The 25,378-nt window shown below is 37.8% G+C and overlaps 3 protein-coding genes and 3 long non-coding RNA genes across 11 annotated transcripts in view; 2 read left to right on the plus strand and 4 right to left on the minus strand.

The window, feature by feature from the left end:
• LOC103508249 (iron-sulfur cluster co-chaperone protein HscB, mitochondrial-like) overlaps positions 1-4,718 on the plus strand; it is a 49,783-nt gene extending 45,065 nt beyond the window's left edge. For all 5 annotated transcript variants that reach the window (XM_017443676.2, XM_017443675.2, XM_008472782.3 and 2 more), the window contains one exon: positions 4,682-4,718. The gene's annotated coding sequence lies outside the window, so the exon portion shown is untranslated. The remainder of the gene's footprint in view (positions 1-4,681) is intronic.
• Positions 4,719-8,972: 4,254 nt separating this feature from the next.
• Positions 8,973-21,128, minus strand: LOC113467010. The gene is made up of 2 exons (XR_003391238.1): positions 20,958-21,128; positions 8,973-9,186 (listed from the first exon to the last, which is right to left on the minus strand). It is a non-coding gene; the product is annotated as an uncharacterized LOC113467010 (long non-coding RNA).
• Positions 9,180-11,808, plus strand: LOC113467009. The gene is made up of 2 exons (XR_003391237.1): positions 9,180-9,499; positions 11,666-11,808. It is a non-coding gene; the product is annotated as an uncharacterized LOC113467009 (long non-coding RNA).
• On the minus strand, positions 11,657-18,825 carry LOC103508248 (glyoxalase domain-containing protein 4). Its single transcript, XM_017443677.2, has 4 exons — positions 18,531-18,825; positions 13,833-13,988; positions 13,214-13,389; positions 11,657-11,825 (listed from the first exon to the last, which is right to left on the minus strand). The coding sequence occupies exons 1-4, from the start codon at positions 18,808-18,810 to the stop codon at positions 11,700-11,702; spliced, it is 738 nt and encodes a 245-aa protein (XP_017299166.2). The 5' UTR covers positions 18,811-18,825; the 3' UTR covers positions 11,657-11,699.
• Positions 17,089-17,908, minus strand: LOC113467008. Of its 2 annotated transcripts, none has more exons than XR_003391236.1 (3): positions 17,886-17,908; positions 17,351-17,481; positions 17,089-17,126 (listed from the first exon to the last, which is right to left on the minus strand). It is a non-coding gene; the product is annotated as an uncharacterized LOC113467008 (long non-coding RNA). The 2 variants fall into 2 exon arrangements; XR_003391235.1 differs by lacking the exon at positions 17,886-17,908 and adding an exon at positions 17,696-17,719.
• A 1,037-nt stretch (positions 21,129-22,165) lies between the features above and the next one.
• LOC108252272 (glyoxalase domain-containing protein 4-like) lies at positions 22,166-24,815 on the minus strand. Its single transcript, XM_017443669.1, has 3 exons — positions 24,752-24,815; positions 22,818-22,973; positions 22,166-22,374 (listed from the first exon to the last, which is right to left on the minus strand). The coding sequence occupies exons 1-3, from the start codon at positions 24,813-24,815 to the stop codon at positions 22,166-22,168; spliced, it is 429 nt and encodes a 142-aa protein (XP_017299158.1).
• Positions 24,816-25,378: the final 563 nt, after the last annotated feature.

The following is a 25,378-nucleotide window of genomic DNA, read 5'->3' on the forward strand; positions in this document are numbered from 1 at the left end:
GCGACATGTTATGTTCCAATAAGTCATGTGACATAGATTCTTAACGAGATCTCTCATTGACATCGAACTTTTTATAATCCATTGCTCTCTTAAAACACATCAAGCGCGCGCATCTCTATATCCTCCTGGTCATTAACACCACAGTATATCTCAGATGTAAAGCGCATCATGCATATATCACATCAATTCACTGTTGAAAAAAAACAAAAAAACAAAACATAACATAAAATAAACCCGGCTCCACAAACTACTTTTTATGCTACAGTTTTCACAGAATGAGGACAAATTCAACTCCGTTTTTATGCTACAGTTTCAAGGACTGAGGCACAAATTCACTCCGTTTGATTTACTTACTGGTGAAGATGTTTACAGATCACTGAGGAGAGTACAATGTTGTTTATCAGTTCAAAAATGGAGTCTCTAGCGTGGTACGTCTCAAGTTCTAGACGGTTACATGTTATCATAATTGGGAAAAAAAAGTACTTGTATACAGAAAGGTAAGATAAACAGAGAGATGAAATAGCAGATATAGATACCTACCTACACTAACCAAAAAAAAAAAAAAAAAAAAAAAAACAGGGTGCCGGAAGCCTAATCGAGTGACTGGGTTCCGGAACTCTAATATTGAACTGTGGCACCCTATCACTTTTTTTTTTTTCTTTTTCTCAGTATAAGTACCTACATATCTACTTTTTATCAACCATACATCCTTGCCTGTGACTTAAATGTACCTACCATGGTTCAGATAGTGGTCAAGACGCTCGCCTGGTTAACAGGAAGACGCAAGTTCGAGCCCAGCCGAGAGGAAAACATATCCTCAACAATGTTACAGAAAATTTGACCACATAATTAAATGAAGCTCTAAATGGGTTAGAAGTTAGAAGGAAAAGAACGCCTCTGGCGTTAACCTCGCCTAGTGGTTGCCTTCCACTCAAGACTCTATTAGGAGTATTAGGTAGATACCTATTATTACGTATTTTATCTTTTCATTATTCCCTACATAGCTACATATAGTGTGCTAACAAGTCATTCTCCCTTATTTACGCTTAAAAATGTTCTCACCTAGTGACATGACAAGATAGCCTGACGTGTGACGTATGTCGGTTAGTCACGCTTCCAACCCATATAAATAGGTTGTTGTTGTTGTAGCGGCTTTAGCTTTCGCCGAATGGCAATAGCAGAATAAAGAAAAGATGTCTTTTTGTATCTGCTATACACCACCTACCAAAAAATTGTTGTTAACATTAATCTTATTTCACATAAAGAGTCTGAATACAATATTTATCAATGAGCCTCTTATTCTAAGCACATTTTTGTAACAAATCACATTAACCTACCTATTTGTGAAAATTTACGTTCATCTTGGCTGACGGAAAGACAATATTTATCAATGAATCACTTTTTCTGAGCACATTTTTACAACTAATTACAACAAACAAGAAATAGGTAACAGGAACAAGCCAGACGATATAAATAGGTAACAGGTACCGCTGACATACACATAAAGTACTCCAACCCATAAATCCAAGTACCCGTGACATACACCTAAGGTACATGGCGTAGGTTCCTATCAGTTTTCATTAGAACTATTCTAGTGTCATTCTGTCATAGGAGTGGCGTATCCTAAATGGAAACGGGGGAAGCACCTGCCTCGGTGGTGTAGTGGTCAAGACGCTCGCCTGGTAAACAGGAGAGCGTTGGTTCAATCCCAGCCGAGGTATGGGATTTTATCCCCAAAATAATTTGAGCACCTGCCTCGGTGGTGTAGTGGTCAAGACGCTCGCCTGGTAAACAGGAGAGCGTTGGTTCAACCCCAGCCGAGGTATGGGATTTTATCCTCATATAATTTGAGAATTTCACCACAATAATAGTAGTAGCCTACTGCTGGAGTAAAGGGACTTTTCAGTCCAATGCGAGCAGTATAAATAAGCACTACCTATTATTATTTTTTTTTCCAGATAATATTTAACCGTCACGGCTGGGAAAACTCAAGTACCTATGTAGGTAAATAGGTATGGGTATCTAATGTGGCTACAGTACCTACCTGTGGACCCTGGTGGTAGGTACAACAGGTAGGTACATAAGGAAAAATTCCATGTGGCTGGTACCTACTAGATATCTGTGTAGGTACATTATAATATGTCATACGTAGGTAGTGCCAATATTATTAGGCCAGCCACTCACTATCAGGTAGACTTGATCAGGTGTACCTGTCAGCTGTCAGGTCTACGGTTAATTGCAAAAAGGAGCTTTTCTTTTCCACGGATGTGACTTCTGCATAATTACCCGGGAAACTTCTTAACATCTTCATAACGAGGTTAGAACGGATTTGTAGAGGACGAATTAAGATTTCTTAAATTGGCAGCTTAATTTGTGAAAATTTCGAAGCACGAAGAGTTCATAACGAGGTTAGAACGGATTTTTAGCACAAAATAAAAACATGATTGCTTAAATTGCCCTATATCGGTCAGCAGCTGGGAGGAGGCGGCCCCAAAGCCGAACACGATGATGTTGGAGTAGCATATCCACGCCCAGGAGGGAACCCGCGATCCGAACAGACGGAAGTACTTCTTGTTGTACGTCGGTAGGTGGGAGTGTAGGAGCTCCGTGATTATCATCTGTTGGTATAACGGTATAATGTTAATATGTATAATGGAACAACTTGTTCTAAGCTGACAGTCTAAATAAAACACTACTTCTACTTATCATCTACCGGAGAGAAAATAGAAGAGAATGGATTATGTTGTCATAAATGATACAAAAAGAATAGTTGAACTTCAAGGTCTGTTGCGTCGCCACTATAAGTTTTGGTTAGAAATGGCACATAACTTGTAGCTACTATCTCTCTCTCTGCCTCTCTCCTCTCCCTTACACTTTTCCCAAATATTAAGCTCGGACTCGGCAGTCTCCATTTAACACTACCTACAGTAACATCGGTGAAGTTTACGTATATCATCCCCGGGGATCCAGCGGAGAGACTCAAATTCACAAGGTAAGAGCTTTTCCTCGACTCTATTATCCATCCCCAATTTCGCAGAGAAGAGAAGGAACCTCCCCACAAGGTCAATAAGATATCCAGAAATTTACGTAAAAAACTTAGAAGAATTAAGAATGCAAGGGACACGACTTTTTTTTCCCAACTACAAACAAACAAGCAAGCATCTACAAATGTTACGGAATGAACGTTTTTACGTGAAGATTTTGTTTGCTTTCTTCTTAGAAGAATTAAGAACGCAAGGGACACGACTTTTTTTTTCCCAACTACAAACAAACAAGCAAGCATCTACAAATGTTACGGAATGAACGTTTTTACGTGAAGATTTTGTTTGCTTTTTTCCGATCGATTTTTAAGAGGTTTGACAGAGGGAACTGTAACTGCTATGGTCTTATCGTCCCGAAATCGAAGAGAGAAGGAAGACAGGATAGGAAAAAGCCAGCCGTTCCGAGAACGAACATTATCCCATCAGGATAAAATCCGCCCCGGGCGGAAATCGAACCCGCGCATACAAGGCAGACGCACTACCAACTAAGCTAACTAACTCAACCTTTGCTGTTTCTTTAGCAAGGAAATGTCAGGCTGGTATACTCCTTGTTTAACGTCCTCCAGTTAGTATTCTATTCTATAAAATGTTAGTTAAGCAATATACTGCCCTAGGTATTTCACGAAAAGTCCGCCACTGATCGAAGTTATTAATTTATAAATAGCGATTTTATAGCTTTAATAACAGTTATCAAGTTATAATTAGGTTCTTAGCTCGGCTACCTAATGACGAATACTAGTACCTAATAAAAGACTAGTATGTTTTGATACCCAACAGTTACCTAGATTGCTCATCATCCTCTATAAATGCAAAAAGCACGTACTTTTACGTCAGATAGCTTGTAAAAAAATCTTAAGTATCCCCAAAAATAGATTAACAACCCCACTTGAAATCGCAATGTCCAACTTCAATAATATGTACAACAACTTGGACATTAGCATGAATATAGGGGAAATCATAAAAAGATTAAAATGTAATATCTAGCTAGGTAGTCAGTACCTTGACTACATAGGTAATTTTAGTTATATTATAAGCTCCAAATTCACTTAATTGTATTTTACTGAATTGTATTGTAAACTATCCCATCTGGGATTTTTAATAAATAAATAAATAAATTGAAGCCACGACAGTGAAAAAGAAAGCTCCTTTTTGCGTTCAACCTAACCCTATAAGAACACTGGTCACTGCACATTTGTTACAGCCCCTTTTGTAGCAATTTCCCATTGACGTGACTTCTGAACAAGTACCAAAGTGGGTAAGATAAAGGGATTTTGGAATAGTTTAGAAATGGTTTCAGGCGATGTCCATCTCCCATAGCGAAGAGTTACTGTAGAAGCATCTGGGTTCTTGTGCAGAAGTCACGTCCGTGGAATATTGCTACCAAAGGAACTGGCACAAACGAGCAGTGACCAGTGTTATTATAGGGTTAGGTTACCCAAGAGTGGCTGGCTTTAAACAGGGAGCATACTAGCCTGAAATTTCCCTTGCCAAAGAAATAAGAACCAAGGACTAGTAAAATTCTTGTTGCCAAAACGATTGAGAGGTTGAGGAAAAAACGCCAACCCGGTCCGAACACGGGAATAGGAAAAGAAGAGGTAATTTCCCTCTGTTAATAATTTTGCCTTGTCTTTTGTTTCAAGTCTCCATGTAGCAGTGCAACACATCCTCTCAGTGACAAGTGAAACATCAACTCGGTGTTCGATAAAACCAATATAGGACCACAGACAATGCTCGCTGTCACCATCACTACTGTTGACTTTGTATCGATTTACACGAGTTTCGGACTCCATAAGCAGAGGTGATATTTCATTCAGATCTTGAGAAAAATGACCTTGCAGCATTTAAGTAAGTAAAGTCAAAGGTAGCTTCTAGCTTCTTATAGCATTTAATTGGCTAGATTCAACGGTAGCTTCTAGCTTCTCAACGTACATATTACGGGAAACTTCTTAACATCTTCAATTCTTCATAACGACGTTAGAACGGATTTGTAGAGCACACATTAAGTACAAGATTTCTTAAATTGGCAGCTTAATTTGTGAAAAATTCGAAGCACGAAGAGTTCATAACGAGGTTAGAACGGATTTTTAGCACAAAATAAAAACGTGATTGCTTAAATTGGCAGTTCGCAGCTGAATTTGTGAAAATTTTAAAGCACGGTACAACATCGACTGAAAGTCCTTAATGGGCTAAAACCATGGGCTTTAAAAGCCAATGAAATGGACGTTTAACTGCATCAACTTTTTAGTCGTTATGAACTTTTCAATCAATTAATTAGGCAATCACGCAAATTTTCAAGGCCAATTTTACGTTATTACTCAAGTAAGCAGTCCTTATTTTCACACGTAGGGTACGTTTATGTACAAAAGTTATGTGAAGATCTTAAGAGAGGCCGATTGAACATCGAACTTTTTATAAATATTGCTCTTTAAAACACATTCAATGTCACAAAAGATCTAACCAGGTCGCAGTGACCAAGGGCGTTTATTAAAGCCGATGGCCCTACCTTTACCAAAACACATTCAAGCGGCGCGAACGACCTGGTGTTCCAGAGTTAAAGCACATTATAGGAAAAAAAAAAAAAAAAAAAAAAATAAAAAAACCGGCTCACATGATAGTTACCTACCTCGGTAAAAAAAGAACCTACCACCTACCAAAAAATTGTTGTTAACATTAATCTTATTTCACGTAAAGAGTCTGAATACAATATTTATCAATGAACCTCTTATTCTAAGCACATTTTTGTAACAAATCACATTAACCTACCTATTTGTGAAAATATACGTTCATCTTGGCTGACGGAAAGACAATATTTATCAATGAATCACTTTTTCTGAGCACATTTTTACAACTAATTACAACAAACAAGGAGTGCTCAGGAATGTGAACAGGTTTAATTCTATGCCATTACCTTCAAGAGTTTCACCTGCCCCAAGGTAAAAGTTTGCATTATTACCAAGCATCTGTCTTAGTGAACAAAATGTGAACCCTCTCCAGTGAGCAATTTGCACTGAGTTCACTTACCAATCACAGTAACGGTTAGCCATCCCGTTATCAACGAACCACGATAATAGTGGTACATACCTTAGTTCTGGAGTAAAGGGACTCTTATGTCCTGTTCAAACAGTCTAAATCCCTAGTAGGTATCCCTACTATGTTCTCTAGCATTCACTAGGTCAGAGGAAACATGAGGTGATAGTTATTGATTTACGTTTGAGCAATCCAGAATGCTCGACCCAATGTTTTAAATGCACAAGTCATTTGACATTATAAAAAATTAATAAACCTACCGACACACGAAAAGAACGAGTGAAGCTTTGAAACTAAACTAAATTACTAAATTAGTAAATTACTAAAATCTAAAATTTGATAAAAAATATAAAATGGACAAGGAGAAGACAGACAAAAAATGAAATCGACTCACGCAAAGAGTAGAGGATTGTTTACCTTTTCAAGCCTTCTGATTGGTGCATATTTTTAGCGGATGATTTCTGATTGGTGCATATTTTTTTCAGTGGCGAATTCGATTTTCTTTCAGTGGCGGATCAGAGATTCTGCCTGGTCTGAGTTCCATGAAAGAATTCGCAGAAGCAATATTTAATTTATTTAGAAAAAGAAACCTTTGAAAAAAGTGATTTTACCCCTTGCTGTGACATGAAATATTGCTAACTGTGAAGTGCAAACGACATCAATGAGTCCAGAGTGTCCCAGACCTTGGTCCAAAAAATACCATGTACCTACTTTGCAAAGTACCTACATTCAAGGGGACAAGCCCTCTGAATTTTCCAGTGGTCGGCACTGATCTAAGGCCATTTGTGCTCCTCTATTCTTTGACTTCTTGCAAGTGTTCCACAAAAAACATGGGTGTTAAAAAAAACAGGTCAAGTTTTCGGACTTGTGCACGAAAAGGTGGTACCTTACGAAAGTCAGCCGTTCCGAGAACAAACCTTATCTGTTCAGCAAAAAGTTCGCCCGCGCTGGAATTGAACCCGCGGCCAAGTGCTTACAAGGCAGACGAGCCAATAACCAAGCTAACTAGGCTGGCTAAACAATGTAACTTGGGAAGTTACACCACCAGCTCGTGAATTTACCTGAGATTTCCATATAGCACAGATATTACCTACATAGTAGAGTGTAATTTTAGTTCCAAGATTTCTCGTACAGAGCAGCACTATCTTACGACCTATATGAGATACAAGGTAGTGCATACTTGCATAGCTGCATTGGTCTTCGGTCCACATAAATATACCTACCGAATTAGGTATATCTACACTTTATACCGATGTACGGATGCTATTAGATACCTAACCTAAGAGGACGTGTCATTCCTCTGAGGAACATAAAACCTACTAGTAGTCAGCCTAATTAGCTTGGTTGGTAGCGCGTCTACCTCGAGAGCGCTAGGCCGCGGGTTCGATTCCTGCCAAGGGCGGATTTTATACTAAACAGATAACAGTCGTTCTCGGAACGGCTGTCTTTCTCCTTCTATACGAATTCTCTGTTGTAAATAAAAAGTAAAAAACAATAACAAATAATGTAAATGGAATGATATGATAACTGGTTATAAAAATTCATTTTTACTAAATAAAAAAATCGGTAAGACCCTGACAAGAAAACTTAATAATTTACTAGAAAACATGCAATAAACCTCTCTTATTAATAAGATTAAAGCCAAATTTCCAAGTGAGAAAATACGTTCGAACATAGAAAAACATTAATTTGAACAAATGCTATACCTAAAAATCTGGTGTGAACATCACACGACTTTCCTCATCCTATTGAATGATGCTTATTTTGGGTGTTCTTTTTCTTATAGCCAAACTTTTACAATATCTCTAACCGTTTAGTCGGTATAGCTGAAAAACGGTCAAAAACCGCCAAAAAGCGGTCACTGTACCGCCAACCGCAGCACTTATCTCAACCAAACGTTTTCAGTTGCGTCCTTGTCACATTTGTAAACTACACACCAAATTTCAAGTCTCTAGCTCACACCGTTCCCAATATATTGTTAAATTACACCAAAAACCGCTAAAAAGCGGTAAAATGCCGCCAACCGTTGCACCGATCTTAACCAAAAGTTTCGTGTCGCATCCTTGTCACATTTGACATGCAAAAAATACAAAAAATCGGTAAGACCCTGACAAGAAAACTTAATAATTTACTAGAAAACATGAAATAAACCTCTCTTATTAATAAGATTAAACCCAAATTTCCAAGTGAGAAAATACCTTCGAACATAGAAAAACATTAATTTGAACAAATGCTATAGGTACCTAAAAATCTGGTGTGAACATCACACGACTTTCCTCATCCTATTGAATGGTGCTTATTTGGGTGTTCTGTTGTAACATTTACAACATCTCTAACCGTTTAGTCAGTATAGCTGAAAACGGCCAAAAAGCGGTCGAAACCCGCCAAAAAGCGGTCGAAACCCGCCAAAAAGCGGTCGAAACCCGCCAAAAAGCGGTAAAATGCCGCAAAGCGTTGCACCGGTCTTAACCAAAAGTTTTGTGTCGCATCCTTGTCACATTTGAAAGATACATACCAAATTTCAACTCTCTAGCTCTTACCGTTCTCGAGATATTTCGTTTACAGACAGACAGACAGACACACACACGGACCAATGGCTGAAACTTTGTATTTAGGCTCTAGGGACCTCAATACGTGTTTTGGCACTAAAAACTGACCATCGAAAATTTGACCCGATTACATTACTTTCCTTCCTATAGGATAAGGAAAGTAAAAAAGAATCTTTTCAGCTGTACCTGACACTGTATGTGTGCTCATCAGGTATCAGGTAGACTTAATCAGGTGTACCTGTCAGCTGTCAGGTCTACCTGATAGTGAGTGGCTGGCCTTATGGTTTACCTGCCTAGGTATGTAATGGTTCCCACGGACCTTTTAGGTACGAGGATTTTTTGAAAATTAATTTTATGTGTATGGGATAATTTTAGGGAGTTACACAGTTTACAATGAATTATAATTTTATTATAGGTAAATGGGAGTTATAAAAACAAAGTTCATATAGGCTTCCATCAGGAAAATCATTCAGGGATCAGGACTATTGCACAGAAAACGGGAAATCAAATCAGACGAAAGTAGAGAGAAACGGTCACAGAGAGCTGACTGGTAATACATAGCAACCAACCTCAGTAGTGTCGTGGTTAACGCGGACTTTAGACCTGGAGGTTTGTTGTTCGAATCCAAGTCGGGTCATAAAATATATCGGTAATCGGTATTCTAAGTGGAGGAAGACAATCGTGGAAAGCATCTAATTATGGCATAATAATTAGAAATCCTTATGACTTTTCGACTTTCTATCACCATTATGTAAAGGGAACCTACACAACGTAATGAGAAAGTATTTTAATCACTCCGGATTTTTTTTTCCTTTTTATAGCAATGTATAAAAAAATATTTGTCTTTCTTGTCCATCAGGTAATGTCTTTCTTGTCCATCAGGTAATAATGAACAAGTGAAGATAGGACCAGATTCTTATGAGCTTTTGCTTCTCTCCTCATCCTTCTGGAATGATAGTGAGTGGCTGGCCTTATGGTTTACCTGCCTAGGTATGTAATGGTTCCCACGGTGCATGTATTTACAATAACAATGTACCTAACGTTAAGCAAGGTCTACGAAGTGATGTGTACAGCTAAGCTATCACGACGGATTAGGTACCTATTTGAATATCTTGTTTATCCTCCCGCTTGAATAGGACTCAAATTGGGTAGATATTTGGACTATTTGGTATGTAAATCTTACTGAAGGACTTTGTTACTTTGAAAGCAGAGACATTACCAGACATGTCAAGTTGAAAACAAAAACTTTTACAGGGATGAAATCACTCAGAAAGTCAGAACCAATTACAGGGCAGGGAGGGGAGGAAGAGAAAGTGAGAGAGGGAAGAAAAGGGAGAAGGAAAGGAAGGGGGAGGAACTGAAAGGAAGTCTTCTCTCCTCTCTCTTTCAATCTAATATGTTCATCCATTCCAAGGAGGAGATATTGAAGAAGAGAGAGTGAAAGGATATGAAAGAAAAGAAGGGTAAAAGAGAAAGGAGACATAAAACTGGAGAAAAAAGAGTTTTTTTTTTAATACATAAATTAAATATTAAAGTATCTTTGGGTTTAGAAATTTAGAATGGCCCCCTTGGCCAACCTTTAGGAGACCACAATCTGGCTCCCTTTAGGTAAATTAGAGAACCTTCAAATTTAAGGTCTTTAAACTCACTCTGAGGCCCCTAAAAAGGGGCCCTGATTTCTCAGGAATAGACAATATCTCAGGAATGAAAGGGGTAAGTGAATAATTATTCTACTCACCAGAACCCAAGCAGCACAGGTCCACTATGATCTTTGTCAACAGGCTCCTCTCTTCCTTGTCCATTTTGCGTACTCGGTCAATTGTGAATGATCCAAATGTTCCAACAAAACAATAACACACCGACCAAAGTTCAAAGAATCTTTGGTGTTGAAATCAGTCCTCTTGATGATTTCACTCTTCAAACTGAATACACCTGCATATAACACAGAAAATAAATATATTACTTGTTGTCTATATTTTACACCCATATTGACTAGATAAAGTACAAAGTACAAGTAGTGCAATATTTACACTTTCAGATTAAAACACCATGTCCCATTATGCATCTCTTTATTGACATAATTTTGTTCAAAACAGCTTAAAACAATATATCCAATTGGTACAATAGTTGAGGTAGAAACCTATGTAAGATGATGTTAGGGGGAAACCTATGTAAGATGATGTTAGGGGAATAAAAAAGAAATAGCTTTAAAAAGATGTTGAGAAAATAATATTAGTCATGAAATACTTTTGTAACTTCAAGTTTTTCTGGGTTAAAGGTTAGTACTAATCTTATCACAAGCAAAATTTTAGGATAAGACCATAAGTAATAATATTTGAATGAAAATCTAGGTGTAATAATTGGGGAACGATATTTGTGACAAACATTCAAGTATGCTTAACACAATTGAAAATCCTTTCTAATTTACTTCGTGGATTCGTAGAAGCTTAATCCATCCTTTAGGGCTGATCAGCCCCTACACCTAAGCCTCAGATTGGGTTTTTTGTGTATGGAGTTGTTGTTTTAGGGGCTTTAGCTTTCGCCGAATGGCGATAGCAGAATAAAGAAAAGATATCTTTTTGTATCTGCTATACACCGGGGTGATGTTCCCACTTGTCGTTCGGAAAAAAATCGTGTCGTGTGTAGTGGGAACACTCTCATTTAAATTACATTGCCTACAGGCCATTCGGAAAATAATTGGATGAAACTCACGACAAGTGGGAATGGGCCGTAAATCGTGATTTATGAATTTGTGGTAAAGCGGAGCTTATTAACAACATTTTGTGGATATCACAGCAGTCATTACGTACAAACAACCTCAATGGTGCAGTGGTTAACGCGATGGACATTGGATCTGGAGGTTGGGGGATTTGAGTTCAAGACAAGTCATATAATTTATCATTTATCTAGGTGTAGAGATTCGTAGATTCCTAGAAGCTTAACCCATCCTTTAGGGCTGTTCGCCCCTACACCTAAGCCTCGGAGTGGGCTTTTTGTGTTTGGACAATGTATAAAAAAATATTTGTCTCTGAAACTGAAGTCCATCAGGTAATAATGAACAAGTGAAGATAGGACCAGATTCTTATGAGCTTTTGCTTCTCTCCTCATCCTTCTGGATGTACCGATCTACCATTGCATCACTCTCTGGATCTACCTGGGATAACTGTCGGAATGCTTCGTCTCCCACGAAACAGATCTCATGACCATCCTGAAAGGAAACAAGACCAGGTTGATGCCAAGTCTACACTAAAATCCAAAGGCCCGTTCCCACTTGCCCTTCGGAAAAAAATCGTGCAGTCGTGTGTAGTGTGAACACTCTCATTTAAATTACATTGCCTACAGGAGGACATTCGGAAAATAATCGGATAAAACTCACGACACGTGGGAATGGGCCGTAAATCGTGATTTATGAATTTGTGGTAAAGCGGAGCTTATTTACAACATTTTGTGGATATCACAGCAGTCATTACGTACACCCAACCTCAATGGTGCAGTGGTTAACGCGATGGACATTGGATCTGGAGGTTGGGGGATTTGAGTCCAAGACAAGTCATAAAATTTATCTAGGTGTAATAATTGGGGAACGATATTTGTGACAAACATTTAAGTATGCTTAACACAAAACACAATTAAAAATTTACTTCGTAGATTCGTATAAGCTCAAACCATGCTTTAGGGCTTTTCAGCCCCTACACCTAAGCCTCAGATTGGGCTTTTTGTGTATGGAGTTGTTGTTGTTGTTTTAGGGGCTTTAGCTTTCGCCGAATGGCGATAGAAGAATAAAGAAAAGATATCTTTTTGTATCTGCTATACACCGGGGTGATGGTCTCTAGCTCTAGCCATGTTAAGGTGGCTGGCTCGTCCTGTACAGCAGTCAACCATCATGAGGACGTGTGCTTGGTCATTAAAAGCAGAGAACACCCTTTGAAGAACTGCTAGCTAGCTAGGCTGGTTAGGGTTGGCTGTTCTCCTCCCTGTTTATAGTCCTACAGCCAGATGCTAGTCTACCCCATACACAACTCTCTGTTTCACGTCCCTAGCCAGACAATAATAATAGTGCTTATTTATACTGCTCGCATAGGACTGTAAAGTCCCTTTACTCCAGCAGTAGGCTACTACTATTATTGTGGTCAATATAAAACAATATATCCAATAGGTACAACAGTTAAGGTAGAAACCTATGTAAGATGATGTTAGGGGAATAAAAAAGAAATAGCTTTAAAAAGATGTTGAGAAAATAATATTAGTCATAAAATACTTTTGTAACTTCAAGTTTTTCTGGGTTAAAGGTTACCTAGTACTAATCTTATCACAAGCAAAATTTTAGGATAATACCATAAGTAATAATATTTGAATGAAAAATGATAAAGAAGCTTTCACAAAATGAGCAGTGACCAGTGTTATTATAGGGTTAGGTTGAACACAAAAAAAGAGCTTTTTTATCGTCATGGCTTCTGAATTATTACCCTTTAAAAAATAATGCACTAGTAAAAGTGGTTAGTTAGTAATAGTTACAATAATATCAAAATATTAAAAAAAAAAAAAAAAAAAAGAAGTACAAAGGGCAGGTGTATGGGGTTAAGCTATTTTACTTACAGGGTCAGCTAGAATAATAACAGTGACATCTGCTTTCCCCGGAGTAGGCAAGGTAACTAGTGGAGTCAATATGGTTTGGTTGTGTTCCTTGATGAGGACATCTATAGGGGACAGTTCAGCCTCGGGGACAGAGAAAGCAACACGTCCGTACGCTGTAGCATGGTCCACAGGCGAGTCTGAAATAAGAGATTTTTTTATAGAGGTTTGATAAAGTAGAATAAAATAGAACCCGTCCTTTGTACGGGATCAGCGCAGTGTAAGAGGCATGACTTTGAAGCGCCGCCATTTTGAATCAGGATGGAACGTGACAATTTTAAATAGCCTATGTCACCCTCAGTACTCTTCTTAACAACCACAAAAAAATTCATCAAAACCGGTCGACCCATTTTCTCGAGAAAAGAGGACAACGAAAGGTCTATTTCATAATGGGGCAAACTCCGAAAAATTGGAGCATCCACTGTACTACCTTCCAAGCTATGTAACTAGGCTGGATTAAAAGCACGCCTTCAATACTTATTTATTTAGACTCTTTATTGGTCATAATTTAAACAAGATATTATTACAAACAAAGGACGAAATTATTACCTAAGGCAATTTCTACATCTCTACCACTACTTACCTATTTTCTCAAGAGTTAGTTTGGCCTGGTCCTCAGCAAAGCCCAGGGTGACCGAACTATCATTCTGAGAGAATATTTTCAGTCCGAGGAGTTCATTCCAATACTGGATCGAACGTTTGAGGTCGGATGAGGCGAGTGTGACACCCTGTACAGGATCTGTGGAAACAATGGACACAAAATATTACCTAATACTGGCAAAGAGAACAAGATAAGTGTCTGGTAATCACAAGGGCGTGGGTTCTTTCCCCGCCTAAGCATTTTTGTAGCTTTGGAGCTTGAGATAATGAACAATGCCTCAAAATAGCTTGAGAAATGAACCACAATAATAGTGGTACATACCTTAGTTCTGGAGTAAAGGGACTCTTATGTCCTGTTCAAACAGTCTAAATCCCTAGTAGGTATCCCTACTAGAATTTCTAAGATTCCTGGTATTCCTTCCCCTCCTCCTTCTCCAAAAGAAAAAGTACTATAAATAAGTCAAATTAAAAATGTATACTTACTTACAATATTTTTTTTTTTTTTAAATTGAAACGGATTTGTAGAGCACACATGAAGTACAAGATTTCTTAAATTGGCAGCTGAATTTGTGAAAATTTCGAAGCACGAAGAGTTCATAACGAGGTTAGAACGGATTTTTAGCACAAAATAAAAACATGATTGCTTAAATTGGCAGTTCGCAGCTGAATTTGTGAAAATTTTAAAGCACGGTACAACAACGATTTAAAGTCCTTAATGGGCTAAAAACATGGGCTTTAAATTTAAAAGCTAATGAAATGGACGTTTAACTTCATCAACTTTTCAGTCGTTATGAACTTTCCAATCAATTAACTAGGCAATCACGCACATTTTCAAGGCCAATTTTACGTTATCACTTAAGTAAGCAGTTCTTATTTTCACACGTAGGGAACGGTTATGTACAAAAGTTATGTGAAGATCTTAAGAGAGGCCGATTGAACATCGAACTTTTTATAAATATTGCTCTTTAAAACACATTCAAGAACAAACAAGGAGTGCTCAGGAATGTGAACAGGTTTAATTCTATGCCATTACCTTCAAGAGTTTCACCTGCCCCAAGGTAAAAGTTTGATCACCTCTCAAAATAGGACATTTGGCACACTGAAGTTCTCTAGCATTCACTAGGTCAGAGGAACTGAGGAAACATGAGGTGAGAGCTATTGATTTACGTTTGAGCAATCCAGAATGCTCGACCCAATGTTTTAAATGCACAAGTCATTTGACATTTAAATAAAAAATTAATAAACCTACCGACACACGAAAAGAACGAGTGAAGCTTTGAAACTAAACTAAAAACTAAAATTTGATAAAAATATAAAATGGACAGGGACAAGACACCAAGACAGAAGACAGACAAAAAACTAAATGAAATCGACTCACGCCTCACGCAAAGAGTAGAGGATTGTTTACCTTTTCAAGCCTTCTGATTGGTGCATATTTTTAGCGCATGACTTCTCATTGGTGCATATTTTTTTCAGTGGCGAATTAGAGATTTTCTTTCAGTGGCGGATCAGAGATTCTGCCTGGTCTGAGTTCCATGAAAGAATTCGCAGAAGCAGTATTTTAATTTATTTAGAAAGAGAAACCTTTGAAAAAAGTGATTTTACCCCTTGCTGTGACATAAAATATTGCGAAATGTAAAGTGCAAACGACATCAAAGAGTCCAGAGTGTCCCAGACCTTGGTCCAAAAAATACCATGTACCTACTTTGCAAAGTACCTACATTCAAGGGGACGAGCCCTCTGAATTTTCCAGTGGTCGGCACTGATCTAAGGCCATTTGTGCTCCTCTATTCTTTGACTTCTTGCAAACATAAGGTCACACGAGATCATCTGTGTTCCACAAAAAACATGGGTGTTAAAAAAACAGGCCAAAGTTTTCGGACTTGTGCACGAAAAGGTGGTACCTTACGAAAGCCAGCCGTTCCGAGAACAAACCTTATCTGTTCAGCAAAAAGTTCGCCCGCGCTGTAATTGAACCCGCGGCCAAGCGCTTACAAGGCAGACGACTAGACGAGCTACTAACCAAGCTAACTAGGCTGGCTGAACAATGTAACTTGGCAAGTTACACCACCAGCTCATGAATTTACCTGAGATTTCCATATAGCACAGATACCTACATAGTAGAGTGTAATATTTTAGTTCCAAGATTTCTCGTACAGAGCAGCACTATCTTACGACCTATATGAGATCCAGTGAGTGTTTCCAGATCACTGGGAGTACATCAGTTGTTATCAGTTCAAAATGGAATCTCTAGCGTTGTTACTCTCTAGAGTTCTAGACGGGTTACTGTTATCATAATTGGAAAAAAGTACTTGTATACAGAAGGTAAGATAAACAGAGAGATGAATAGGTATAGATACCTAGGTACCTACACTAAAAAAAAATAAATATATTACTTGTTGTCTATATTTTACACCCATATTGACTAGATAAAGTACAAAGCAGTGCAATATTTACACTTTCAGATTAAAACACCATGTCCCATTATGCATCTCTTTATTGACATAATTTTGTTCAAAACAGCTTAAAACTACTTGCATAGCTGCATTGGTCTTCGGTCCACATAAATATACCTACCGAATTAGGTATATCTACAGTCTACACTTTATGCCGATGCACAGATGCTATTATAGGTACCTAAGAGGAAGTGTCATTCCTCTGAGGAACATAAAACCTACTAGTAGTCAGCCTAATTAGCTTGGTTGGTAGCGCGTCTACCTCGAGAGCGCTAGGCCATAGGGACTGGGAAACATGAAGTATCAGATTTTATTGTAGGTACACAATAAGCATACCTGAGTGCCCGGAGCATTGCTTTGATATTTATTTTGTGGTTTAGAGAACAAAATATATGCCAGCTGTTCCGGAACAGGATGACTCATTCAAAAAAGTACTGGTGGTTTAAAGAAATTTGTAGAACACTTGACTCAAGAAAGAAAGAAAAGTCTATAGGGTTTACATCTGCTCAATTGAGCCCAAAATGTATTAAACATGTTTAATACATGTTTTTGTCCATTTTATCAATATCAGACAAATTGTTCACGAGTTACCTATTAGCTATTACCAACAATTTGATCAAAATCAGAAAACTATTACCAAAATACCTACAGTAAGTACATACAGTGGTTGGATGGAAGGGCTAGTTCAGGAAAATCCTGCCACCACTATAGTATTAAAAAAAAAAAAACAATAATAATAATAATAAAATAAATACAAACTACTAGACTCACCCATTGCAAGCAGCCTCACATCCTTCCTTGAATTCTTCATGCCTCAATACCTGAAAATAGATTAAGAAATTTTAACTTCATAATAAGGGTATCTGCACTACTTTACTAGAGCCAAGCTCGTGAGACTTTTTTTTCAATAGGTATGATAGATATGTAGTAGCAACATATTTTTTTTACTATGCCTTTTACACAAAAGGCACATTCCCACATGTCATTAAAAAAATAAAAATAAAAAAAAATTTAAAAAAAAAAAATATGATAATAAGCTTCTCACCTTCATGCCAAGAATATCACGGTAGAATTTAATGGTGGCTGTCCTGTCTGCCACTTTAAACACAAAATGCAAAGCTCGTCCTCCGTTAACCATTGTGCTGGGTTCTGATAATGCAAATGTCACTTGTAGAGCTGTCAACAAAAGGAAAATAAAATTACACAGTGTGGACAATATAAAACTAGAATTAGGTACCTGGTCATAGCTTGTTTTTTTTTTTTTTTTTTTTTTTTTTTTTTTTTTTTTTTTTTTATAATTTGATTTAAAGCTTGGTTTACTTTGATCCTGATGCACTACAACTTCTGAATAAAAATTGAAAATGGGAGCTCAAAAGCCCATCATACCTACCTAAAATAAATAATAAGAATGTATAATTTTGATATTTGTTCTAACTGTTGTCTCTCTCTCTCACTCTCTTTCTCTCTCTCTCTCTCTCTCTCTCTCTCTCTCTCCCTGGTTTACTTTGATCCTGATGCAGTACAACCTCTGAATAAAAATTGAAAATGGGAGCTCAAAAGCCCAACATACAACTACCTACCTAAAATAAATAATAAGAATGTATAATTTTGATATCTGTTCTAGCTGCTCTCTCTCTCTCCTAGCAGCTGAGTAAATAACAAGCAGGGTCCGTCCCTCCGGGAATTTTTCAGCCCATAGTGATTAGAGAAAATCAGTACCTATGTACCTACTTAATTTGTTTAATATTCAGTTTATTATTATTCTTGATTTGATTTTTTGATTTTACTTTCATGTAATGATTTAAAATCACCCCTTTATTCCCAATATAATGTTCAAGTCACCCATCCATTTATTGGCCTTGCTCGGCGTAGCTTAACATAGGTGACGCCTTAGCGTCACAGCTGAGTAAATAAAAATCCAGCACTTATCAACTCAAGCAGAGGAATATGACTCACACATATGAAATCACTAATCAGGCAGAGGAATATGACTCGCACATATAAAATCACTAATCAGGCAGAGGAATATGACTCACACATATGAAATCACTAATCTTATATTATAAGAACGAGATCCATTCACTCATTCACATTTCACATTTCACACACTGATCGCTCTATCTCTAGAACCACAACAATTGTGTATCTTAAGTCAACTTTTAACGGGGCCCAAAAATTATACTAGCTTGTAGAACTGAGGACTATTTTGTAAGTTCCACCCTTACCTTTTCCACTAGCAGGTTCCTCGTCGTGGACAAAGTACTTGTATCCCCCGGGTGCAGTGAGTACACTCCGGCCCTGTCCCACTTCTTCTACGGGCCATCCCTGAGCCTTCGCATTGTCCAGGGCCTTCTTGTTTTTCACACTTATACCGCGGAAATCATTTCCCAGGACGTACTCATGAACGTTGTAGTTGTAGGTGAGCTCGATGACAAAGTGAGAGTCTTCGGGACCATAGCCCATCATGGTCTTGGACCAGCGGTTGTCGTAGGGACTGGGAAACATGAAGTATCAGATTTTATTGTACACAATAAGCATACCTGAGTGCCCGGAGCATTGCTTTGATATTTATTTTGTGGTTTAGAGAACAAAATATATGCCAGCTGTTCCCGAACAGGATGACTCATTCAAAAAAGTACTGGTGGTTTAAAGAAATTTGTAGAACACTTGACTCAAGAAAGAAAGAAAGAAAAGTCTACAGGGTTTACATCTGCTCAATTGAGCCCAAAATATACTGGGGAATATTCCTTTATGTATTAAACATGTTTTTGTCCATTTTATCAATATCAGACAAATTGTTCAGGAGTTACCTATTAGCTATTACCAACAATTTGATCAAAATCAGAAAACTATTACCAAAATACCTACAGTAAGTACACACAGTGGTTGGATGGAAGGGCTAGTTCAGGAAAATCCTGCCACTATAGTATAAAATAATAATAATAATAATAATAATTTTTTTTTTTTTTAAATTGTGTATCTTAAGTCAACTTTTAACGGGGCCCAAAAATTATACTAGCTTGTAGAACTGAGGACTATTTCGTAAGTTCCACCCTTACCTTTTCCACTAGCAGGCTCCTCGTCGTGGACAAAGTACTTGTATCCCCCGGGTGCAGTGAGTACACTCCGGCCCTGTCCCACTTCTTCTACGGGCCATCCCTGAGCCTTGGCATTGTCCAGGGCCTTCTTGTTTTTCACACTTATACCACGGAAATCATTTCCCAGGACGTACTCATGAACGTTGTAGTTGTAGGTGAGCTCGATGACAAAGTGAGAGTCTTCGGGACCATAGCCCAGGAGACATTACCAGATATGTCAAGTTGAAAACAAAAACTTATACAGGGATGAAATCCCTCAGAAAGTCAGAACCAATTACAGGGCAGGGAGGGAGAGAAAGTGAGAGAAGGAAGGAAAGCTGGCCTTATAGTTTACCTGCCTAGGTATCTAATGGTTCCCACGGTGCATGTATTCACAATAACAATGTACCTAACGTTAAGCAAGGTCTACGAAGTGATGTGTACAGCTAAGCTATCATGTTGGATTAGGTACCTATTTGAATATCTTGTTTATCCTCCCGCTTGAATAGGACTCAAATTGGGTAGATATTTGGACTATTTGGTATGTAAATCTTACTGAAGGACTTTGTTACTTTGAAAGCGGAGACATTACCAGATATGTCAAGTTGAAAACAAAAACTTATACAGGGATGAAATCCCTCAGAAAGTCAGAACCAATTACAGGGCAGGGAGGGAGAGAAAGTGAGAGAGGGAAGGAAAGGGAGAAGGAAAGGGGAAAGGAAGGGGGAGGGAGTGAAAGGAAGTCTTCTCTCCTCTGCCTCTCTCTTTCAATCTAATATGTTCATCCATTCCAAGGAGGAGATATTGAAGAAGAGAGAGTAAAAGGATATGTAAGAAAAGAAGGGTAAAAGAGAAAGGAGACATAAAACTGGAGAAAAAAGATTTTTTTTTATATACATAGGAATTAAATATTAAAGTATCTTTGGGAAGTGAGAGAAGGAAGGAAAGGGAGAAGGAAAGGAAGTCTTCTCTCCTCTCTCTTTTAATCTAATATGTTCATCCATTCTAAGGAGGAGATATTGAAGAAGAGAGAGTGAAAGGATATGAAAGAAAAGAAGCTTAAAAGGATATGAAAGAAAAGAAGGGTAAAAGAGAAAGGAGACATAAAACTGGAGAAAAAAGATTTTTTTTTTTATACATAGGAATTAAATATTGAAGTATCTTTGGGTTTAGAAATTTAGAATGGCCCCCTTGGCCAACCTTTAGGAGACCACAATCTGGCCCTCTTTGGGTAAATTAGAGAACCTTCAAATTTAAGGTCTTTAAACTCACTCTGAGGCCCCTAAAAAGGGGCCCTGATTTCATGAATAGACAAAATCTCAGGAATGAAACGGGTAAGTGAATTATTATTCTACTCACCAGAACCCAAACAGCACAGGTCCACTATGATCTTTGTCAACAGGCTCCTCTCTTCCTTGTCCATTTTGCGTACTCGGTCAATTGTGATAGGTAAATGGGAGTTATAAAAACAAAGTTCATATAGGCTTCCATCAGGAAAATCATTCAGGAATCAGGACTATTGCACAGAAAACGGGAAATTAAATCAGACGAAAGTAGAGAGAAACGGTAGTGTACCTCAGTAGTGTAGTGGTTAACGCGGACTTTAGACCTGGAGGTTTGTTGTTCGAATCCGAGTCAGGTCATAAAATATATCGGTAATCGGTATTCTAAGTGGAGGAAGACAATCGTGGAAAGCATCTAATTATGGCATAATAATTAGAAATCCTTATGACTTTTCGACTTTCTATCACGCAAAATTTGCACCACCATTTTCGTGTTTCTGGTAAAAAGACCTTTAATTTGATATATAGGTCGACCAGGTTTGGATAAAAGGGAACCTGCACAAGGTAATGAGAAATTTTTTTTATCACTCCGGATTTTTTTTTTTCCTTTTTATAGCAATGTATAAAAAAATATTTGTCTTTCTTGTCCATCAGGTAATAATGAACAAGTGAAGATAGGACCAGATTCTTATGAGCTTTTGCTTCTCTCCTCATCCTTCTGGAAAATACAATAAATAGTCTGTCCACTATACCTTTTATTATTAGTAATAATAAAGGAAGGACGGACTAAAAATCCAGCACTTACCAACTCAGGCAGAGGCATATGACTCACACATATGAAATCACTAATCAGGCAGAGGAATATGACTCGCACATATGAAATCACTAATCAGGCAGAGGAATATGACTCACACATACATGAAATCACTAATCATCCAATATTTTCTACTCAGATCCTAGTATTGATGAACCTGTCAATTATTGACTGAACACATTGTAGGACTACTACACTATCTTGATAAATTCAAGGCCAAAGCTATTATGGCTATTGATCCTAGTATTTCCAAGTCTATTCAATTACTTGTATTTCCGAGGGAGTGGCAAACCACCCATAGAAATGGAGTTTTTTTTTTTTTTTTAGATGTGATATACCCATTGAGGGTTTTAAGTACAGGTACATAGTAGTTATTAAAATAGACAAATATTCACACTGGTCTGTTTAATTTAACTTGATCAATTTGGCATTGTATTTGGGGTCTGATTTTTTTCCCTCACTCCCCATTGATAATATTAAGGTTAGATATTAGTGTCATCATCTCACAAGGTGGCTGGCTCGTCCTGAACCGTAGTCAACCATCATGAGGACTTGTGCTTGGTCTTTAAAAGCAGAGAGAACCCTTTGAAGAACTGCCAGCTAGCTAGGCTGGTTAGGGTTGGCTGTTCTCCTCCCTGTTTATAGTCCCACAGCCAGATGCTAGTCTACTCTCTGTTTAACGTCCCCTAGCCAGACAATGTGTATGCTATTTTACTTACAGGATCAGCTAGAATAATAACAGTGACATCAGCTTTCCCCGGGGTAGGCAAGGTAACTAGTGGAGTCAATATGGTTTGGTTGTGTTCCTTGATGAGGACATCTATAGGGGACAGTTCAGCCTCGGGGACAGAGAAAGCAACACGTCCGTACGCTGTAGCATGGTCCACAGGCGAGTCTGAAATAAGAGATTTTTTTATAGAGGTTTGATAAAGTAGAATAAAATAGAACCCGTCCTTTGTACGGGATCAGCGCAGTGTAAGAGGCATGACTTTGAAGCGCCGCCATTTTGAATCAGGATGGAACGTGACAATTTTAAATAGCCTATGTCACCCTCAGTACTCTTCTTAACAACCACAAAAAAATTCATCAAAACCGGTCGACCCATTTTCTCGAGAAAAGAGGACAACGAAAGGTCTATTTCATAATGGGGCAAACTCCGAAAAATTGGAGCATCCACTGTACTACCTTCCAAGCTATGTAACTAGGCTGGATTAAAAGCACGCCTTCAATACTTATTTATTTAGACTCTTTATTGGTCATAATTTAAACAAGATATTATTACAAACAAAGGACGAAATTATTACCTAAGGCAATTTCTACATCTCTACCACTACTTACCTATTTTCTCAAGAGTTAGTTTGGCCTGGTCCTCAGCAAAGCCCAGGGTGACCGAACTATCATTCTGAGAGAATATTTTCAGTCCGAGGAGTTCATTCCAATACTGGATGGAACGTTTGAGGTCGGATGAGGCGAGTGTGACACCCTGTACAGGATCTGTGGAAACAATGGACACAAAATATTACCTAATACTGGCAAAGAGAACAAGATAAGTGTCTGGTAATCACAAGGGCGTGGGTTCTTTCCCCGCCTAAGCATTTTTGTAGCTTTGGAGCTTGAGATGAACCACGATAATAGTGGTACATACCTTAGTTCTGGAGTAAAGGGACTCTTATGTCCTGTTCAAACAGTCTAAATCCCTAGTAGGTATCCCTACTAGAATTTCTAACTTTTCCTCTCTCGCCTAATATTTGAGTTTCGTTTATGTTTTTAGTTTGATTCTCCTAGCAGCTGAGTAAATAAAAATCCAGCACTTATCAACTCAAGCAGAGGAATATGACTCACACATATGAAATCACTAATCAGGCAGAGGAATATGACTCGCACATATGAAATCACTAATCAGGCAGAGGAATATGACTCACACATACATGAAATCACTAATCATCCAATATTTTCTACTCAGATCCTAGTATTGATGAACCTGTCAATTATTGACTGAACACATTGTAGGACTACTACACTTATCTTGATAAATTCAAGGCCAAAGCTATTATGGCTATTAATCCTAGTATTTCCAAGTCTTTTCAATTACTTGTAGTGGCAAACCACCCATAGAAATGGAGTTTTATTTTTTAGATGTGATATATTGAGGGTTTTAAGTACAGATACATAGTAGTTATTAAAATAGACAAATATTCACACTGGTCTGTTTAATTTAACTTCATCAATTTGGCATTGTATTTGGGGTCTGATTTTTTTCCCTCACTCCCCATTGATAATATTAAGGTTAGATATTAGTGTCATCATCTTAGCTCAATATCAATCATGTAGTGATTATATTTTAATGACATAATTATGTAATTAGTGTAATTACAATGAAGGATCATTATTATACAGGGCTGATACCGACTCTGATAAATTTACTGTATTGGTACCTACATTTGTATTTGTTAATCACTGCTGCATTTCATAATTCATAGAAGAAGAAAAAAAATATCTAATTACAATTTAAAGATAGAAAGATATGAGATTCAACTGCACTTGGTCCAAGCTTCTCCAAATGGTGCTGATAAAAACTGTTGTAAAAGGATGTATTGTACTTCAAAGTTTAAGGTTGGCCCAGACTAGGCAACTAACACAGATAATCTTGTAACTCATTAGTCAAGAGATCAGTAAGAAATCCATTTTAGAAGATATTATAGGGCCTTAACTAAATTTCTTTATGATCTATGAAGTAGAAGTGGTTTATAAAACCAAAAAAAGGATGATAAAAAGAATGAAAGAGCTTGTTCAACTCAGCCCATTATTTCCAGAATCTTGTAACTCATTAGTCAAGAGTTCAGTAAGAAATCCATTTTAGAAGATATTATAGGGCCTTAACTAAATTTCTTTAGGATCTATGAAGTAGAAGTGGTTTATAAAACCAAAAAAAGGATGATAAAAAGAATGAAAGAGCTTGTTCAACTCAGCCCATTATTTCCAGCACAGGTTTGGTTTTCTGGGTAAAAAATTAACTTACCAAGAAGAAGGAGGCTCCCTTTGGGAAACAAACTGACAAGCTGTTGATACATTCTGAACTGAATCAACACTAAACCCCAGAGGCCAAAAATTAAACAGAATGGAAAATAGAATAGAATATATTTTGTTTATCCTGGTGGGATGGTCTGTTTGTTTGTCTTTTGTTGTTTTGTTTGTCTTTTGTTGTTTTTGTGTTTGTTTGTGTGTTTGTTCTCACCTGACTGCGTTAAGTTGTCCGCTCACAGGATCCTCACTAAGTGTACTCTGCCATGCTGTGTAGTGATGGTTACCGTCTCTATACTCAAACTCTGCGCTCATATTCACGAGTGTGGAGTAGGCTTGTTTGTTTGTTTGTTAGTTCTCACCTGACTGCGTTAAGTTGTCCGCTCACAGGATCCTCACTAAGTGTACTCTGCCATGCTGTGTAGTGATGGTTACCGTCTCTTGAGGCCAAAGTAATTCCTCGTTACCTTCTCATACGTACCCATTTGTTGTTTCTAGAAGCAGGAAGCAGTAATTGCAAATTATGCAATTATAAAGGGGTAATTTATGTCTACTTAAGTAGGTACTTACCTTGTGGCTCGAGAAAATATGAATGAATCCGGAAAAAACTGAAAATGAAAATTTCTTGAGACAGAGATCCAGGTCCTTTCCTCCCTTCCTTCTTGAACTTGAGTAACTTGTAACTTGCTAACTTTACTTTTTGCCGGAAAGTTGTTGCGTAAACATGAAAACATTCCCCTCCTATAGCTGTTTATGTTTATTCAAGGACCAATAGGAATCAAGCTGATAAAAATGGACCAATGAGAGCGCCGTATTTTATGATTAGACCCTTCATCAGCTCGATTCGACTCATAACAAAAAGAAACCGCGAAATTCAA

Source organism: Diaphorina citri, unplaced genomic scaffold (assembly GCF_000475195.1).
Source record: "Diaphorina citri unplaced genomic scaffold, Diaci psyllid genome assembly version 1.1 scaffold380, whole genome shotgun sequence".
In the NCBI taxonomy this organism is placed as follows: Eukaryota; Metazoa; Arthropoda; class Insecta; order Hemiptera; family Psyllidae; genus Diaphorina; species Diaphorina citri.

Excerpts from the sequence above, each read along its gene's own strand:
- LOC103508248 (XM_017443677.2), bottom strand. The coding sequence starts at position 18,810 with ATGTTTCCCAGTCCCTACGACAACCGCTGGTCCAAGACCATGATGGGC. Across the intron at positions 13,989-18,530 it reads GGAACCTGCTAGTGGAAAAG|ATCCTGTACAGGGTGTCACA; the intron begins GTAAGGGTGGAA and ends TTGTTTCCACAG. Across the intron at positions 13,390-13,832 it reads ACTAACTCTTGAGAAAATAG|ACTCGCCTGTGGACCATGCT; the intron begins GTAAGTAGTGGT and ends CTCTTATTTCAG.
- LOC108252272 (XM_017443669.1), bottom strand. The coding sequence starts at position 24,815 with ATGAGCGCAGAGTTTGAGTATAGAGACGGTAACCATCACTACACAGCA. Across the intron at positions 22,974-24,751 it reads AGCATGGCAGAGTACACTTA|ATCCTGTACAGGGTGTCACA; the intron begins GTGAGGATCCTG and ends TTGTTTCCACAG. Across the intron at positions 22,375-22,817 it reads ACTAACTCTTGAGAAAATAG|ACTCGCCTGTGGACCATGCT; the intron begins GTAAGTAGTGGT and ends CTCTTATTTCAG.